The 20626-nt window shown below is 43.3% G+C and overlaps 1 protein-coding gene across 2 annotated transcripts; it reads left to right on the top strand.

Annotated features, from left to right (window-relative positions):
• The first annotated feature begins 4624 nt into the window (after nucleotides 1-4624).
• On the top strand, nucleotides 4625-15335 carry LOC111963914 (angiogenic factor with G patch and FHA domains 1). Of its 2 annotated transcripts, XM_023987487.2 has the most exons (16): nucleotides 4625-4704; nucleotides 4791-4852; nucleotides 7724-7953; nucleotides 8074-8173; nucleotides 8320-8555; nucleotides 8743-8877; nucleotides 8954-9154; nucleotides 10062-10482; nucleotides 10677-10788; nucleotides 11413-11464; nucleotides 13206-13307; nucleotides 13387-13558; nucleotides 13739-13818; nucleotides 14147-14274; nucleotides 14426-14525; nucleotides 14744-15335. In XM_023987487.2, exons 3-16 carry the CDS (start codon nucleotides 7732-7734, stop codon nucleotides 14957-14959), a joined length of 2277 nt encoding a protein of 758 aa, XP_023843255.1. In that variant the 5' UTR covers nucleotides 4625-4704; nucleotides 4791-4852; nucleotides 7724-7731; the 3' UTR covers nucleotides 14960-15335. The 2 variants fall into 2 exon arrangements, with proteins under 2 accessions (XP_023843255.1, XP_023843254.1); XM_023987486.2 differs by having other exon boundaries at nucleotides 4655-4852.
• The last annotated feature ends 5291 nt before the right edge of the window (nucleotides 15336-20626 follow it).

The raw sequence follows: 20626 nt of genomic DNA, 5'->3' as shown, positions 1-20626 counted from the left end.
TTGGGGATATTTTGAAATGCAAATGTTATGATACCAACCAGCATTTTCACATTGTGGATTACCATTTCTCATTAGGAGGAGTTGGGCTACGCGTGGAGAATGTCATCCACATGCAGATGCCTCCCTAAACACGGCTATTCTGGGAGGTCCAGTTACAAGTATCAGCTCGGATCCCCAGCCCTCCACCCTTACTCTCTCTCTGTCAGCAGCGCCCCCTTTACCTTTCCTCCACTCCCTCCCACTATCCTCTCTTATTCCACTTCTCTCTATGGGCCAGGGGATCAGGGCCTTAATAACTAACAGGTTGATGTGAAACCCGACCACGGGTTGGAACAATCACACGTTCCAATGTATGGAGCATGCAACACCCCCACCAGGGCCAAGTGTATCCGGACCGCTGTAGTAGTGTGGTGAAATCATTTTGACTAGGAACCAGCATGCAGAATCGGGGAAATGGGGTATCGAGTCAATTGAACAACTGAATGCATACAACCGAAATGGGTCTTCCTCATTTAACCCAACCCCTCTGAATCAGAGAGGTGCCGGGGGGGGGCTGCCTTAATCAACTTCCATATCATCAGCACCCAGGGAGCTGTTGTTGTTGGGGGTTAACTGCCTTGCTCAAGGGCAGAACAACAGATTTATTTGTCAGATCAGGGATTCAAACCAACGACCTTTCGGTTACTGGCACCACTCTCTTAGCCGTCAGGCTGCCTTAGGGAAACTGAAAACGGTTTGCAGGTCTACACACTTCAGCTGTCACGGCAAAAGAACTGAGGGATTAACATCTCATAGTGTGGATGACAGGAAGGGAGGGACAGGAGTCTGGAAGGAGGGAAAAAGCCAAGAGACATAGGGATAGGAGGGAGGGATGGAGGAGTATGCGCTCATGTCTGTGTGTGAGAGAGAGAAAGAGTGGTTAAATACTACAACCATCTAAAAGAAAGGAATTCCCAAAACTTCCATAACAAAGCCATCACCTACAGAGAGATTAACCTGGAGAAGAGTCCCCTAAGCAAGCTGGTCCTGGGGCTCTGTTCACAAACACAAAGCCCCAGGACAGCAACACAATTAGACTCAACCAAATCATGAGAAAATAAAAAGATAATTACTTGACACATTGGAAAGAATTAACAAAACAACAGAGCAAACTAGAATGCTATTTGGCCCTAAACAGAGAGTACACAGTGGCAGAATACCTGACCACTGTGACTGACCCAAACTTAACGAAAGCTTTGACTGTGTACAGGCTCAGTGAGCATAGCCTTGCTATTGAGAAAGGCCGCCGTAGGCAGACCTGGCTCTCAGGAGAAGACAAAATGAGGTGGAAGCTGAGCTGCACTTCCTGACCTCCTGCCAAATGTATGACCATATTAGAGACACATATTTCCCTCAGATTACACAGACCCACAAAGAATTTCGAAAACAAATCCAATTTTGATAAACTCCCATATCTATTGGGTGAAATACCACAGTGTACAATCACAGCAGCAAGTTTTATGACCTTTTGGCAATACGTTTCCCCATGCCAATAAAGCCCTTGAATTGAAATTAAATTGAGAGAGAGAGAGATCTGTGACTTGTTGTAGAGAGAGGACCATGTGGTAGGTACTGTACCTGTCTGTATCTTGAATCCCCTTGAATGTTCAACAGCAGCACAGTGAGGTCCCGGATACGCATGGAACGCAAATACCTATTTTCCTTCTTTTTTATTTAACCGTGATTTAACTAGGCATGTCAGTTAAGAACGAATTCCTATTTACAATGACGGCCTACCTCGGCCAAACCAGGACACCGCTGGGCCAATTGTGTGCCGCCCTATGGGACTCCCAATCACGGCCGGATGTGATACAGCCTGGATTCGAACCAGGGACTGTAGTGACACCTCTTGCACTGAGATGCAGTACCTTAGACCACTGCGCCACTCGGGAGCCCCAATTAAGGTAGTTGGAGTGCATTAAATCTTAACGGCTCGTGCATTACATAAATCACTCATCACACTTCCTGTGTGTGTGTATCTGCACACGTACCTGCGCTGGGCTCCCGGGCCCTCTATGCTTCCTCCATTATCTATGCCTGTAAAATGAGTCAACTAATTAAGCCTGTATTTCCAGCCAATTAGTAGACGGCTGACATCCTCCTCTCAGTGAGTAACAGGAAGTCACATCCCTCTTCAGCTCTCCCCTGTAACTCCCTTTTACATTACAATCTCTTTATTCATTTGCATGTGTGCAGTGGCGGTTCTAGCTTGTATGGCTCCCTTGGCGAACCCCCCCCAACAAACAAAAAAAGCACCATTCCGCACAAACTGTCATTTTTATTCAGACATTTGGAACAACACAAATAAATAATAATAACATTTAGAACTATATAAAAATAAATATATATATACAAAAATTAAGAGTAATAAATAAAAATAAAAAAGTAACAAAGACAAATAGAAACAAATTGTAGTATATAAATACAAATAAAAAAGAGAATGGAATTATTACACTATTACCCTATTGCTAACAAAAAACACACAAATAAAACTAAATTGCACAAATCCTACATCACACAAATACACAAATAGAATAACACACTTATAAAGAAGAGAACCTGATTATGACACTATTGCACTTCAAACAAGAAAAACACAAAATAAATTGCATTACTAATTGCATTAGTACTGTACAAAGTTAGAGGTGCGCTATTTGATAGATTGCCCCGCTCCACCTACCTCGGACTTCCAGTGGGGAGACCTGAGGTCGACCTACCCCCGCCCCCCTCCCCATCTCTTACTTCTGAGTGGGAGACCTTCCCAGGCAGTAGCCTGCCTAGCTCACAAACTAGAATCAGGGCGCCCAATCCGACAAGGTTAACTGACCCACAGTCCCACACGGTGACATGATATAATTGACTTGACGTGCAAATCAGCGATAGAAAACTGATCGTGCAAAAGTCACCATTCGGAATATATTATTATTTATTTATTTATTAATTCATTTGTGCAGGCGTCCCATGCCGCCCTCGGCAAGATGCCGCCCTGGGCTGCTGCCCATGTCGCCTATGCCTAAATCCGCCACTGCGTGTGTGTGTGTGTAAGACTCTGTGACTCTTCATTAGGACCCAGGCAGTATGCTGCTGCTGCCACTACTTGGTCTAGTAATAAAGAGGGAAAGTGTTCTACACAGGTGTTGAGAAAGAGAGGAGAGAATGTCACTGTTAATGGAGTTTCTCACCTGTTTTTCATTTGTGTGATTTGTTGAAGTTGTTCGACTTCACTCCGGAGACAACATTTAACAGTTGTATTTCTTAATGCTTGGATTTGGAACGGTTAAAAGCTGGAAAACAAAGCTTGCCAGAGTTTTGCACACAATTTGATCATAACCTCAACATCAATACTTGTGATGACCCCTGCTGGTTTGTATGTGGAAGTATTTATTAAAAGTACATTGAGTGCAGTGAGTATTTACATTTCTACAGTCTAAATCAAATTAAGTCTAAATCAAATGTTATTGGTCACATACACATGGTTAGCAGATGTTAATGCGAGTGTAGCGAAATGCTTGTGCTTCTAGTTCCGACCCTGCAGTAATATCTAACAAGTAATCTAACAATTTCACAACTACCTTATACACACAAGTGTAAAGTAATGAATAAGAATAGGTACATAAATATATGAATGAGCGATGGCCGAACGGCATAGGCAAGATGCAGTAGATGGTATAGAGTACAGTATATACATATGAGATGAGTAATGTAGGGTATGAAAACATTATATAAAGTGGCATTGTTTAAGTGGCTAGTGATATATTTATTACATCCAATTTTTAATTATTAAAGTGGCTAGAGATTTGATTCATGTATGTTGGCAGCAGCCACTCAATGTTAGTGATGGCTGTTTAACAGTCTGATGGCCTTGAGATAGAAGCTGTTTTTCAGTCTCTCGGTCACTGCTTTGATGCACCTGTACTGACCTCGCCTTTTGGATGATAGCGGGGTGAACAGGCAGTGGCTCAGGTGGTTGTTGTCCTTGATTATCTTTTTGGCCTTGCTGTGACATTGGGTGGTGTAGGTGTCCTGTAGGGCAGGTAGTTTGCCCCCGGTGATGCGTTGTGCAGACCTCACTACCCTCTGGAGAGCCTTACGGTTGTGGGCAGAGCAGTTGCCATACCAGGCGGTAATACAGCCCGACAGGATGCTCTCGATTGTGCATCTGTAAAAGCTTGTGAGTGTTTTTGGTGACAAGCTGAATTTCTTCAGCCTCCTGAGGTTCTTCACCACGCTGTCTGTGTGGACCATTTCAGTTTGTCCGTGATGTGTACGCCGAGGAACTTAAAACTTTCCACCTTCTCCACTACTGTCCCGTCAATGTGGATAGAAGGCTGCTCCCTCTGCTGTTTCCTGAAGTCCACGATCATCTCCTTTGTTTTGTTGACATTGAGTGTGAGGTCTAACAGAACGTTTTGATTGATAATCGATAGTATCAGTTTTTATTCGATTTTTTTTATAGCACAAACCTCTGAGATACCTGTGTATTTTTATTCAACCAGAGATAATCAGTTATTTCAAATATTTAGCCTATTCTAATTCCAAACCACAGGTGGCGCCCTCTGCCAACGGTGTGATGTTGTGCCGTAGAAGAAGAAAGAGTGACGTAATATGTAGAAAAAATAGAGGCCATGGTCGAAGTGGATTGTAAACACATCAACTGTACCAATTGTAACTCTCTTTATTATCAACAAAACATGTGGTCGGATGTGTCAGCAATGCAGGGTGGTTACAAGATGTTTATGTTCAACTTTCAGGTTGATATTCTCGGCGGAGAGAAACGAGGGCGAGCGTCCAAGCGAGGAATACAAACGAATCGGTAAGACCTTACAGCTAGCTAGCTAACTAACGTTAGGCAGTTTAACCATATCAATGAATGAAGGCGCAAACACTCATTTAAACTGTACTCTACTGGTTATCCACTTGGTTCGTCCTTGGACATTTGAGACGAAATATATACATGAAACAATTAATTAAACAGGCTTTTCAAAATGCATACGTATATTCATTACGGAAACCGTTTAACGTTTAAGAACCAAACGGAAGCAAACGTTATAAACGAAACGGGAAGGGACCTACCTGAGTTTGTCGAATAGAAACACTTGTTTGCGTTTCCGTTTGGAGTAAACAGTTTCAAAACATGTTGCAACAGAATCGGCGTAATGATTAGAGTAAACATACCTATTATAGTAAAACCACTCCTATTTAAATAAAAAATACAAATATCCATAACAGTTTTTTAAATTCTAAACCAATCTCATGTTTTATTAGGTTATTGACAGTTATGTGTAAATTCCCACTAGTGGACAATTTCAAAGTTGCAAAAAAACGTTGAGGCGACCATTGGATTAACACATTTTCCAGATATTTTTGTACTTTCTCAGATAAGTAATCATATCTTATGTCAAATTAAGAGATTAATGTGCTGGTATATGCACATGATAGCATATTTTATGTGCATTATTTGCTATTTACAAATACAAATAATTTATGCTGTCAGTTGTGCCTGCATGTCACATTCACACAGTAGCAACCTAACTTGGTGAACTACAAGATCATAGATTTTGGCCATTCACATAATTTAATGCATTTTGCCTCATTTTACTGTGAAATTAACCTTACATTGTTATACATAGATGCCATTTTTGTAAATACAGAATGTAAATTACAATAAATAAATATTGTTCAAGATGATCAATACTAATGTTGCATAATATTGTAGTCTATAGTGTATATTTATACCCCAAACCATTGGTTTTCTAAATATTTAATGAGTAGGCTTTGCTAGTCATTATTTTTCACCATAAATCACTGTTGTTCCAATTAAACCCAGTATGCTCCTATTAAGCCCATGTGGCATTGAAACACATGGAGATAGTGTGTAGATATCCCTAATATTCAATGAACATGAGCATAAATATACTGAACAAAAATATAGACACAACATGCAACAATTTCAACAGTTTTACTGAGGTACAGTACATATAAGGAAATTAGTCAATTTAATTTATAGATTTCACATGACTGGGCAGGGGCACAGACATGGGTGAGCCTGGGAGGGTATAGGCCCACCCACTGGGGAGCCAGGCCCAGCCAATTAGAATGAGTTTTTCCCCCACAAAAGGGCTTTGTTACAAACAGAAATGCGCCTCAGTTTCATCAGCTGTCCAGGTGGCTGGTCTCAGACGATCCCACAGGTGAAGAAGCTGGATGTGGCTGTCCTGAGCTGGCGTGGTTACACGTGGTCTGCGGTTGTGAGGCCAGTTGGATGTACTGCCAAATAAATTAACATAAAATTCTCTGGCAACAGCTCTGGTGGACATTCCTGCAGTCAGCATGCCAATTGCACACTCCCTCAACTTGAGACATCTGTGGCCAATGTTCTCTCAATTTGTTTGTGTGCAATGTAAACCTACATTCCATTAGACTTCTGAAAAAAAAAACATGCAGGATTTGACATTATAAATTCAGCTCATGAAACATGGGATCAACACTTTACATGTTGCGTTTATATTTTTGTTCAGTATAAATGTTTTTTGCTCAGATTTGTTGATTTAAAACTACAGTTATGCAGCTAGCCATGGTGCCTTTACCAAGATTAGAAACTTCTCTACACTTTTCAAGATGTTTTGAGTGGACAGGTAGTCATTGATGCAGAGAGAGAAGAAGATGACCAGGGTTGAGGGATATCAGGGATAGAAGACCTACAAGTGGTTGACAAAAAATGCAATCAAATGAGGAACAAGAAGATGACTATTGGGCGACCACTCATGCACTTTTGGGTGGGGGCATTGTCATATTGTTGTCCTTCATTCATCCAGGTGATTTCCATTTTTTTTTTCGTTCACCACCTCTACATTTTGTAATGCACAGTAGAGAGGGAGATTTGAAACTGTCTTCAGATAGGCTTAAGGAAGACAAGTTGGGACTCATTAACATGAATAGCAGTACAGCAAATGTAATTCAGCTTTCAGATAATTTATTGAACGTTGTGTGTGTGTTATGGTCTTTTGAGCATTGCTTCTTATCGACAGAGGGCCAGTGTGGGTGCAGGGTTGTGTTCTAACCAAGCAATAGCACACCTGATTCAACTAATCATGTCTTGATTGAAGTCTATAATAAGTTGATTAGTTGAATCAAGTGTGTATTGGTTGGCAAGAACAAAGGCCTAAGTCCATATTTGATCTCTGTGGATACTATTGGACACACCCCTGTTATGAGTGCTACTTTCATGATGAATAGTATGGATCTGTTTATTTTTAAGAACTTTAGGTGTGATTGATATAATTCAAATGGATTATTTTAGAGGTGGGCTTATTTGGAACCCCCGCTGGGCTTAAAGGATACACTCGGTACCCATTTAAGCCCAGTCTGGACTTTTCACTTGTTTTATCAAATATTTAAATATCTTATTAAAACATTTTGTAAGTAAAGTCATAAAAATTCACGAGAGATTCATCTTTCATTTTATCTCCACTTTTCTTACAAAAATTAGGGCACTATATTATAGAAATGTCTAAACTTAGATTTTGTGTGGCTTATAGGTAAACTTACCCTACACCCTGGGTCTGTGTGTGGCGCTCACACCTAACGTACATGGTTTTGCGCATGGTCAGGTCAATTCGGATTACTTAAATTTTTTTTCTTCAACATTCACTTTACATGTTGTGGCCCTGTGTGTCATTTCCAGCTGGGAGTATGGCGACAAATGGAGAGGAGGCGAGTGGAGGAGAGGATGGGTCGGAGTCTGAGGTGGCTGAGCTTCGCCAGAAAGTAGAGTCGCTACAGAAACAACTGAAAAACTGCAGAAAAGAACTGACCACATTACAGAAACAACTGACCACATTACAGAAACAACTGAGCAAGTCTGAGAGGCTTCAGAAGAACACAGAAGGCTACAATGAAGACTTGAGGAAACAGGTAGGCTAGCTGCTAAGAACAATCTTGCCATCATTGAACAAGTCTCTGAAATGCACAAATAAGCGAATTTACAAGTGACGCTTATCGTTTTTTCTGGTTGCCCGTGATTTGATATAATAGGTCGACAGGCTGAGTACAGAGATTCATGAACGGAAGGCGAAGGCGAGAGACAAAGCTGAAGCTGAGACACAGACAGCAGAATATACCTGGTCAGAAACTGGTGAGCAATCATATTGTGTTTGGATGGTTGTAAAATGAACACATGATTATTTCCCAGGACCAGCAGTTTGTGAATGATTTAGTTGGTTTTTATGTTGCTCCACTCACATATACAGATACGTTGACCCTTGTCTGTGTGATTTCCAGATTATTACAACTACTACTATGGAGGAGGCTACTACCACGGTGATGGTGTGGCAACAGACACCGAGGGAATTGTGATAGCAGAGGGGCAGGAAGCCACTGATGCCTCAGAGATGACAGCTGCAGAATCAACCAATGACACCGCTACATATATGATTACAGATACAATGACAGGCACAGCCACAGCGACGGTTACAGAGGTGTCTGTAGAGGGTGGTATTGCTGCTGCTCAACCAGAGGTGAGTTTGGAGTTCACAGGACAGTGAGGTCTCTTGTCTTCCAAAAATAATCTTTATTTAAAGTGCTCATTTCCCTACTACAGGACCACAATCTATTTGGTGGGGCACAAGAAATAAAGGTTTTAGGTTGATGACAGTGCAAAAAACGGGTTGGGAACTTTACTTTCTTTACTTGTGTTTGTTCCAGCAAGAGGTGGATGCAGGCTCTATAGCTGACATGCTGAGAGCCACTGCTGAGCAGGCCATGACACAGACTGGCTTTGTGTTTGATGAGACCACCGGGATGTACTACGACCACAGCACTGGCTTCTACTACGACTCGGTACTAAACCACACACGCCATTACTATGCCATTATGTAACAGTCTTTTTAATTGCGTCACTTTCTTCCTCACCTAGGCCAGTCAGTTGTACTATGATAACAACACAGGGATGTACTACTACTACGATGCAGAGAGTGGCAAGTACCAGTTCCACTCCAGGATAGAGGTCCCTACTGTACAGCCTGTCTCAGAGACCAGCCAGGAGAAAAGGAGCCTGGACAAGAAAGGCAGGAAGTGGAAGAAAGTTCCAGAGAAAGCCTCTCGTCAGGATGATAAGGTAGGTGACTATTCTGGAGATAAAGCAGAAGCACTACAGGATAATTACAGCAAATTCTGGATTTATGTTCCTTTTAAATAATGATTAAGAAGGGGTAATTGTTTTAACTAGCTACATATTTCTCATTGTTGTGTAAAACTGACCTGTTATCCCTACTGTTTTTGATTTGTGCTCATTGGCTGGCCTGAGACATGAGGCTCCTGAGGCATCTCACCTTCAGAAGTTTAGTGATTGTAATGGACTCCTTTAAGATTAATTTCAACTCTGATCTATGTGGTCTCAGTTTTCAAATATTTGCAGGAGTGGTTTTAGAATTTCTGTAGCTATAGCCTTGGTTATTTATCCTGCAGTCTACTACATTTTCGTCAGGTACAGAGTTTTAGCTATTGCTCGCTGCCATTTAGTTGACTGAATGCTATTCCTCTGGTCGTAGGTAGAAGACGTGATTAACTCACTGACTAACATGGAAGATTTCCTATTTCTGGAACTCAGTTTCTCGTAGAGATACACTTTTTACACTCCTCACATCAAACTGTTCTTTAACAGCAGAAAGACCCCATGCAGACATGATGTATAGCTACACCGCTCTAGTGCAACGAAAGGGCATGTTTCAGAGCTCAGGGATGTGGCTGCTTGGTCTGGTCAAGAGGATGTTTTTGAGGATCACTTTCATTGTGTTGCAGCTTGAGTCAATGAATTGACTGTGAATGCGGTATAGGCCTACTGTCTTTGAAAATGGAGACCCATATATCCAAAAATGATCCCTAAACAATGCAGGGAGGTTCCGATGCGGGGCCCACTGTCCAAATTCCTAGAAAGCCTCTTGTGTCCCGTGTCCACCAATTTAGTTCTCTGGAGATGCTTCAGGTGTATCCTCCCTTCTGATTGGTTGCATGTCTGCTCACAGTGCCTTGTAAAGGAGCTCGAGTTTGAGGAGTGGATCGAGCGGCGAATCCCCAAGAGGGGAGTGGCCTCGCGCAGGCAGAGGGGGCGGTCTGTCACTCCAGACACTCCTCCACAGAAGAAAAGCTCTTCAAAGACTCGCCGGGCGAAGAGCGCCGAACGCTCGCTGAAGAGGAAGAAGAGGAATGACTGGTCGCGCTCTGATGATGCGAGCAGCTCAAGGAGGAAGAAAGCTAAGTCGGACAGACGGGGCAGCAAGGAGGAGGCAGCTGCGTCGGGGCGTGATGGCTTGCGTGGGAACAGCGAGCCTGAAGAGGGGGAGATCACCGAGTCGGAGGGAGAATGGAAGTCTACCTCTTCCTCCTCCTCTTCCCCCCCTCCTCCCACCAAAGACAGCTCCGAGTCAGAGATGGAGAGTCAGGAAGGTGAGGAGAGGAGGGACACCGTTTAGAGTTATTCAGTCTGTCAACTTTTTCTCACTATAGCTTTCACTTTGTGTTAAAAGTCTTACACCACCTGATATTTGTTCATCGGTCTTCCTCAATGTTTCCTGTAGTTAAAATCTTGCTCAGTTTAATTGTCATGGGTATGTGATATTGTGTGCACGTTCTGTCCCTAGTTGCTGAGGAGGTGTGGCCGCCCTGTGTGAGGGTGACAGTGGTCAGATCTCCTGTGTTACAGACAGGAACACTCTTCATCATCACAGCTGACTCTCCAGCCACCATTGGCAGGTCAGTACAGCACTACAGTCTCTGGGAGATTCTCAATTGGGGAAAAGTCTGTCCTCTCCTCAACTCCTCCGTCTTCTCTCCTCCGTGACACAGAAACTGTTAAGTGGTCGAGGAGAGTGTCAATTCGTTAGTAGGCGAACGATGGAGTCTGATCCGCTTCTCGATTACCTACTTTGACAGAGGATAGTGTTTTGAAATACGTCACACCCACTTTGAAATAGGTGTTCTCTCGAGGTAGAAAAGCATGCACACATTTAAAAACGATATGCCACTTATCCTTTAATCTAAGAGTTTTTATCACTTTACACATTTAGTTTGAGATTCTACCACTGTAAACGTCATTTGCCTGATGACCCGCGAGTGGAGAAGGAGTCTCATTTTTTTCAGAGTTTCCTCCGCTCCTCGGTTAACCTTTGACCTTTTTCAAAAAGAGGCGAGGACGGAGAAGAGGAGGCAAACAAAACTAGTTCTCCCAATTCTTTTGATTGAATGGGCCCATAGTGGTCAGTTCATCAATTTCATCACAAGGGGGAGATGAGAGCTCAGATCAACACTTCTGAAAATGAAGTTGAAACTACCTGTGGCATTTTGCAGTACTGTTTTAACATAATTCTATATTTTCAGGGAAAAGGATATGAACCATGCCATCAGATTATCTGAAATGGGAGTCAGTAAGGTATGGCAACATATTTCATTGATTTGTTTGATTCTGCTACATGCATTACAGGAAATCTGCAGGGCTTCAAATTAGATGTGAATGGTATTGATGGGTTCTATATATAGTACCAGTCAAAGGTTTGGACACCTACTCATTCCAGGGTTTTTCTACATTGTAGAAAAGTAGTGAAGACATCAAAACTTTGAAATAATACATATGGAATCATGTAGTAACCAGAAAAGTGTTAAACAAATCTAAATATATTTTATATTTGAGATTCTTCAAAGTAGCCACCCTTTGCACACTCTTGGCATTCTCTCAACCAGCTTCATGAGGAATGCTTTTCAAACAGTCTTGAAGGAGTTCCCATATGCTGAGCACTTGTTGGCTGCTTTTCCTTCACTCTGCGGTCCAACTCAACCCAAAGGGATTAAAAATATATATATATGTATTTTATTTAACTAGGCACGTCAGTTAAGAACAAATTCTTATTTTACAATGACGGCCTACCCAGGCCAAACCCTTCCCTAACCCGGACGACCTTGGGCCAATTGTGCGCCGCCCTAGGGGACTCCAGATCACAGCCGGTTGTGATACAGCTTGGGTTCAAACCAGGTTCTGTAGTGACGCCTCTAGCACTGAGATGCAGTGCCTTAGACCGCTGCGCCACCCGATTGTTGAGGCCAGGTCATCTGATACAGCACTCCATCACTCTCCATCACTCTCCTTACACCAAATAGCCCTTACACCGCCTAGAGGTATGTTTTGGGTCATTGTCCTGTTGAAAAACAAATGGTAGTCCCACTAAGCGCAAACCAGATGGGATGCCATATCGCTGCAGAATGTTGTGGTAGCCATGCTAGTTAAGTGTGCCTTGAATTCTAAATAAGTCACCAACTATGTCACCAGCAAAGCACCATCACACCTCCATGCTTCACGGTGGGAATCACGCATGCAGAGATCATCCGTTCACCTATCATCCGTTCACCTACCAAAAATCTCAGATTTAGACTCATCAAACCAAAGGACAGATTACCACCGGTCTAATGTCCATTGTTCATGTTTCTTTGCCCATGCAAATCGTATCCTTTAGTAGTGGTTTCTTTGCAGCAATTTGACCATGAAGGCCTGATTCACGCAGTCACCTCTGAACAGTTGATGTTGAGATGTCTGTTACTTGAACTCTGAAGCATTTATTTGGACTGTAATTTGAGGTACAGGTAACTCTAATGAACTTATCCTCTGCAGCAGAGGTAACTCTGGGTCTTCCTTTCCTGTGGCGGTCCTGATGAGAGCCAGTTTCATCGTAGCGCTTGATGGTTTTTGCGACTATACTTGAAGAAACTTTCAAAGTTCTTGAAATGTTCTGCATTGACTGACCTTCATGTCTTAAAGTAATGATGGACTGTCATTTCGCTTTGCTTATTTGAGCTGTTCTTGCCATAATATGAGCTTGGTCTTTTGCCAAATAGGGCTATCTTCTGTATACCAACCCTACCTTGTCACAACACAACTGATTGGCTCAAACATGTTGAGAAGGAAAGAAATTCCACAAATGTACTTTTAAAAAGGCACACCTGTTAATTGAAATGCATTCCAGGTGACTCACTCATGAAGTGGGTTGAGAGAATGCCAAGAGTGTGCAAAGCTGTCAAGGCAGAGGGTGGCCACTTTGAATAATCTTTTTTTTTAACACTTTTTTGGTTACTACAAGATTCCATGTGTTATTTCATTGTTTTGATGTCAATGTCAATCCCAGTTTCACGCAGAGGTGTACTTTGACCAGGACCAACAGTGCTACATGCTAGTGGACCAGGGAAGCCAGAACGGAACTGTCCTCAATGGCAACCGAATCCTACAGGTGGGTCAGACACACACACACACACACACACCTTGGTTCGAAATTGAGGTAGTAACAGTATTGTTTTCACTGCCCTCAGCCCAAAGCTAAGTGTGACCCTTGCCCTCTGACCCATGGGGATGAAGTGAAGATGGGAGAGACTGTTCTGTCCTTCCACATCCACTCTGGGACAGACACCTGTGACGGCTGTGAACCTGGACAGGTCATGGCTCACCTCGGCAAACACCAGAGAAACCAGCCGGTACAGACAGGTGCAGAACACAGCTGATGAATTTGCGTAAATAAATGTGTTGCATCCATCTCTGTATGTTGTCTGTATAAGCCTGATGCGATGTTCACACAGCTAGCTACCCATGCCCCACACAGCATGATTATTAGCGTAACTAATGCTACAGCCCAGTTTATAACTTTCCGGGTGTGTCGTTCCTCAGGTCCGGCTCCAACCAAAGAGGACAAGGAGCTGCTCAGACAGAAAGAACTGAAACAGATGAAGGTCAAATATGGCCTGAAGGTAAGCGACTGGTTCATTCACCACCACTACAACTTCATCTGTTGTCACCTTCTGCTGTTATGTTAATCAGTGATGAATAATTCCCATTGGTAATCCTTTGTTGAAAATGTCCTTGCCAATCAGATCCTGCCCTGCCTTCTCTGCGTATACAGTACAAAGATGTTATCTGACAGAGGTTTTCATCCAATTAAACTGTTCTGTTTTTGCTCGTCTCACATCTTGTTGACATGTACGTTGCAAGAGACTGAGCAGTCCTACAGCAGTTAGAATGATATTACTGTGTGTGTGTATATAACTGTTTAGTAAGTGTCTCCCTCTGTCCCAACAGAGCAATGAGTATGAGGAGACCAAAGCCCTGAGGAACCCCAGGTATGTTGACAGGGCCGAGTCTCGTCGTCAGACCGTGGGCAGCGAGGGAGCCTTCCAACGTGACGACGCACCCGCCTCCGTACACGTGTACGTGGTAATCTGATTGGTTCAGTTGATGGCAAGTGTGTGTGTGTACACATAATGTGTGTGTAAGTAGAAAGACCAGGATGTGGTAATTACTAGTTATGAGGTTGACTCTGAGTCGTTGCAATGTGCCCCTGTTTCCCTCCTGGTCCAGTGAGATCAGTGAAGTCAACAAGGGAAGGAAGATGCTGGAGAAGATGGGCTGGAAGAAAGGAGAAGGCCTGGGCAAAGATGGAGCCGGAATGAAAGACCCGGTAATCTTAACATTTTCCCTTTCTATTAGGATTTTCCTGCTTTCAGAGAAGTGATTTTTTCCTATTTTAACTAGGAATTCATAAATGGCTATATTTAAATTGACCAAACCTCAGACCAATATCCTCCAGTTAATTTGTCTGGTTTTATCCCAGTTCTTTCCCACTTTGCTCACACATCTGATCAGATTTTCCCCCACTATTCTGGTTTTCCCATATAGATCCAGCTGAAGATCCGGAAGTCACAGTCAGGTCTTGGGGCGGGAGCTGCTGTGTCGGTGGACGAGGCTGGGTCTCTGAGCAAGAACAAGACCCAGAGGAACTGGGAGAAGGCCAGAGAGCGGTTTAATGACACCTGCCAGCCAGATACACCCACAGTCAAGAAGGAGCAGGGCCCGGTGACCAAACCCTGGGTTAAAGGAGAAGTGACTGAATGACATCCTAGGCCAATGTTTCTCAACAGTTCTAGTCTGTATCTCAGAAAGGCCGGTCACCCAATCCACCATGGTGAAGTGAGTAGTTGACTGGACACAGACACACAGGGTGGCCTAGTTCCAATATATTTACTGGCTGAATCCACTTCTTGGAATGAGAATGGTGCTGGTACTCACTTAGATGTTATTCCAACTTGCACTAAAGTGGGATATCTCCATATTTGCAGTCTCCTTTTAGAACGGTGCAGTCTCCTTTTAGAACGGCGCAGTCTCCTTTTAGAACGGTGCAGTCTCCTTTTAGAACGGTGCAGTCTCCTTTTAGAACGGTGCAGTCTCCCTTTAGAACGGCGCAGTCTCCCTTTAGAACGGCGCAGTCTCCCTTTAGAACGGTGCAGTCTCCCTTTAGAACGGCGCAGTCTCCCTTTAGAACTGTGCAGTCTCCCTTTAGAACTGTGCAGTCTCCCTTTAGAACGGCGCAGTCTTCCTTTTAGCACGGGCGCAGTCTCCTTTTAGAACGGTGCATCTCCCTTTTAGAACGGTGCAGTCTCCCTTTAGACGGCGCGTCTCCCTTAGGAACGGTGCGTCTCCTTTAGAAGGCCAGTCTCCTTTAGAACGGCGCAGTCCGCTTTAGAAGGCGCAGTCTCCCTTTAGAACGGTGCAGTCTCCCTTTAGAACGGTGCAGTCTCCCTTTAGAACGGTGCAGTCTCCTTTAGAACGGTGCAGTCTCCTTTTAGAACGGTGCAGTCCCTTTAGAACGGCGAGTCTCCTTTTAGAACGGCGCAGTCTCCTTTTAGAACGGTGGCAGTCTCCTTTAGAACGGTGCAGTCTCCTTTTAGAACGGTGCAGTCTCCCTTTAGAACGGCGCAGTTCCCTTTAGAACGGCGCAGTCCCTTTAGAACGGCGCCGTCTCCCTTTAGAACGGTGCAGTCTCCTTTTAGAACGGTGCAGTCCCCCAAGTCGTCTCCTTTAGAACGGTGCAGTCTCCCTTTAGAACGGTGCAGTCTCGCCATTTAGAACGGTGCAGTCTCCCTTTAGAACGGCGCAGTCTCCCTTTAAGAATGGTGCAGTCTCCCGTTTAGAACTGGTGCAGTCTCTTTAGAACTGTGCAGTCTCCCTTTAAGAACGGTGCAGTCTCCCTTTAGAACGGTGGCAGTCTCCTTTTAGAACGGTGCAGTCTCTCTTTAGAACGGGCAGTCTCCCTTTAGAACGGTGCAGTCTCCCTTAGAACGGCGCAGTCTCCTTTTAGAACGGTGGCAGTCTCCTTTTAGAACGGTGGCGTTCTCCTTTAGAACGGTGCAGTCTCCCTTTAGAAACGGCGCGTTCTCCTTTAGAACGGTGGCAGTCTCCTTTAGAACGGTGCAGTCTCCTTTAGAACGGTGCAGTCTCCCCTTTAGAACGGTGCAGTCTCCCTTTAGAACGGTGCACGTCTCCCTTTAGAACGGCGCAGTCTCGCTTAGAACGCGCATCTCCTTTAGAACGGCGCAGTCTCCCTTTAGAACGGTGCAGTCTCCCTTTAGAACGGTGCAGTCTCCCTTTAGAACGGCGCAGTCTCCCTTTAGAACGGCGCAGTCTCCCTTTAGAACGGTGCAGTCTCCCTTTAGAACGGTGCAGTCTCCCTTTAGAACTGTGCAGTGTCACGAATGGCCTAAGGGCGGAAGCAGAATTGGGTAATGTATTTTAAATTGTAAAAAATTAAGATGCTAAAGAACCTCCTTGTAAAGCAACTGTTTGTTTGTGGGCTGCCTGCGGAATCTATCAACTGTACAATCATGCCTAATAAATGTTGCTTTGATTTTGTCTGCAGTACAAGAGATGTCATTGTTGTAGGCCTGTATTTTACTTGAATAAATACGTTAGTTACCTGTACATGCACTTTTCCATGGCCATAATAAGCACCCGCGTAAAACCTGCTGGCATTAGGACTGCACGGACGGACTCCTGTTGCCCGCCTGAAGCGGAGCCGAAAAAGTTTCTCAGAAGTTATAACCGTCTTTAAGATCGCCAATTTCTCGGGTCCTCCGCCATCCATCGGTCAACTCGATGGACAGCACGACCGAGAAACGCGGATGCAGTTTCGCGCGTTTCTAGACAGGAATTATTCATCCCAACGTTTTACCACTCGTAAAGGACCTAACCCTGGTTCAAGACATGAGTCGGACTTCGACAGAGGAAAGTGAATTGTTCAATGGACCGCAAAAGGTAAGGCAACTGTAAACCGTTAATACTGATGAAGAGAAAACGAGGTCTGTCTTGCGCTTGAGTTGTAATCCAGAAAACGTACAGGGAAATACGTGTATGGATAGAGATGCAGGCCAACTTGATTATGTTATTTTTATTCAACCCATCAGGTATGTTGTGGAATTTGATTAAGGTTTACCACGAATGGCTCTTGATAAGAAACGTTGCGGAATTGACCTATAAATACGTTTGGTGAATTTCAATGTGTACTGTTTTTATTATGTAAGGTAATTTATTTTACTATAGGTAGCGTTGGACCAGTAACCGTATGGGCGCTGGTTCCAATCCCCGAGCCGAATAGGTGAACAATCTGTTGGTGTCCTTGAGCAATGCACTTCGACATGATTGCTCCGGTTAGTCGTTCTGGATAAGTGTGCTAATTGACTTAACTAAACTGCCACTATATGCATAATTTACATAGGCTACTGGAAGCTCCATATAGTTTTCATATTTTATAATGGAAAGAAATGTAACCCCTAAACTGATTTGGTGACAGACATTTTGGCCTACTCAATCGAGAGAGATGTATTTTATAACAGACTGCTCAACTGTAATCATTGGTGCAGAGAGGCGACCTTGCCGGCAGGGGGCAGCATTCGGAGTAAGTAAGGTGAACCTACTGAAATGTGAATGAGTCTGTAGCAATACATACTGTATGTTCCTTCCTGTTTTGTGCATATGCACTCAGGATACATGGTTGTATTATAATTTAGGGATACGTTTGAAGGTCTTAATGTGTGGATGTAACCCCACTGTTACACTTTATAACCTAGTTATAATCATCCTAAAACACAATTTGGTTCAAATCAGATTAAGGGAATCATGCAGTGTTTCCCCACTGTGCCAAGAATTTGATTGTTTTGTCCTTGGTATTGTTTGATTTACAGTAGCTCAAAACCTGTCTCTTATACACATCTAGATGTGTATAAGAGACAGGATTTACACTATGTCTAAGCTAGTTGCCAGGCAATAGGCACTTCATGCCTCAAAGACATCCACAGTTCCCCCCCCCCCCCCCCTCTCTTTCTCTCTTTCAACGACTCTCAAGTCCCTGAACACTAACCATGTGTACAAAACCAAACAAGTCAAGTCAGTAATAAATGTGACCTTTGGACTTTAAAGGTGCAGGCTATACTGTATCACCTACACACATATAGATAGCTCACATTACCCAACACTTCCTCATCAATCAATTAATGATTGGATTTATGGAGTGTGTTTCCAGGAGCTCACAGTGGAAACTCTGTTTAGGTGGCCAACAGCTTTCCAGTAGTCCTAATTCGAATCAAATTTTATTGGTCACGTACACATATTTTGCAGATGTTATTGCGGGTGTAGCGAAATGTGCAATGTCAGAGTCCGGAATATGAATGTATATGATGGTGTGTATAGACATTATGGGCAGTGTATGAATAGAAAAGGTGTGTACAGCAGTAGTTACATAGGGTAAGACTTGACTAGAATACAGTATATACACATGAAGTGAATTCCATTGCATCCGGCTTAGTACACACTGACAAGACGGTCGCAAGCTGTTGCGTTTATCAGTAAGTGACAGTTTCAGTACAGTAGGAAGTATAACTGTACCACTGCTGTTTATGCTCTCATTTACATGGACGGGACTGTAGTGGAGCAGGACGAGAGCTTTAAGTTCCTCGTGTCCGCATCACTAAGGACCTATCATGGTCCAAACACAAAAGCACAGTCGTGAAGAGGGCACGACAACGCCTCTTCCCACTAAGGAGGCTGTAAAGATTTGGCATGGGTCCCTCAGATCCTCAAAAAGTTCAACAGCTGCACCATTGAGAACATCTTGACTGGCTGCGTCACGGCCTGGTACGGCAACTGCTCGCCATCCGACCGCAAAGTGCTACAGACAGTAGTGTGTACGGCCCAGTACATGTACTGGGGTCAAATTCCCTGCCATCCAGGACCTCTATACCAGGCGGTGTCAAAGACTCCATCCAACCAAGTCATAGAATGTTCTCTCTGCTACCGCATGGCAAGCGATCCTGGAGCGCCAATTCTGTGACCAAAAGGCTCCTGAACATCTACCCACAAGCTATAAGACTGCTGAACAGTTCATAAAATGGCCACCCAAACAATTTATATTTACCCCCTTTATTCTTCATTTTTGTATCTTTATTTTTTGCACTGGCTCTATGCACACTCACACATACTGACACTCCAACACACACACACACAGATACACACACTACATACGCTCACACACACATGCATATTAACGCCACACACACTCACACACAGACAGTTTCACAATCCTCACATGCGCTGCTGCTACTCTTTATTATCTATCCTGATTGCCTAGTCACTTTTACCCTTACCTACATGTAGATATTGTATTACCTCAATTACCTCAACTACCTTGTACCCCTGCACATTGACTAGGTACTGGTACGCCGTTCTACTGCCAATGTTTGTCTATGGAGATTGCATGGCGGTGTGCTGGATTTTATTCACCTGTCAGCAACGGGTGTGGCTGAAATCGCTGAATCCATTAATTTGAAGGGGTGTCCACATACTTTTGTATATATAGTGTATATAGTCTCGTTATTATTATTTTATTGTGTTACTATTTTTCCTTTTTTATTTAGCAAATATTTGTCTTACTTTTTAAGTCTGCATTGTTTGGAATGGGCTTGTAAGTAAGCATTTCACGGTATATAGTGTATATAGAATACCTGTTGTATTCTGCGTATGTGACCAATACGATTTGACTTTATCTGACTAGACCATCATACTTTCCTCTTGCATACATGTCACTGATGCGGGATACTATATGGGAGATGTAATGTAAACACCTGTTGCCATGGTGAGAGAGTGTCTACTCTGCATGATGGTTTGTGGTCTGAGGGAAGCTGGTTGTTATGGAAAAACAGTTTATATTGTTGGTTTGCACAAATAGAATCAAGATATCAGAACAACTACATTATGGACCTTGATTTACATGTCACATCATCATTTCTCTGTTTTGCTTCTATAATCCAGCTACATGTGAGATGGGTGCGACGCGACGTGTGACACGTGTTTGTGTGCATGTGTGCGTGCAGTGGTGTAAAGTACTTAAGTAAAAATACTTTAAATTACTACTTAAGTCGTTTTTGGGGTATCAATTCGAATGCTTATTAGGACGGATTTTTTTTTTTTGCAAATCACGCACTTATATCAAGAGAACATCCCTGGTCATTCCTACTGCCTCTGATCTGGTAGACTCATTAAACACAAATGCTTTGTTTGTAAATTATGTCTGTGTGTTGGAGTGCGCCCCTGGCTCTCCATACATTTTATATACATTTTATACTTGTACTTTTTATAGTTAAGTACATTTTAGCAATTTCATTTACTTTTGATACTTAAGTACATTTAAAACCAAATACTTTTCAACTTTTACTCATGTATGTAATTTACTGG

Source organism: Salvelinus sp. IW2-2015, linkage group LG5 (assembly GCF_002910315.2).
Source record: "Salvelinus sp. IW2-2015 linkage group LG5, ASM291031v2, whole genome shotgun sequence".
NCBI lineage: Eukaryota > Metazoa > Chordata > Actinopteri > Salmoniformes > Salmonidae > Salvelinus > Salvelinus sp. IW2-2015.
Note: the sequence above shows the minus strand (reverse complement) of the source record. Positions and strands in the feature narration are given on the sequence as shown.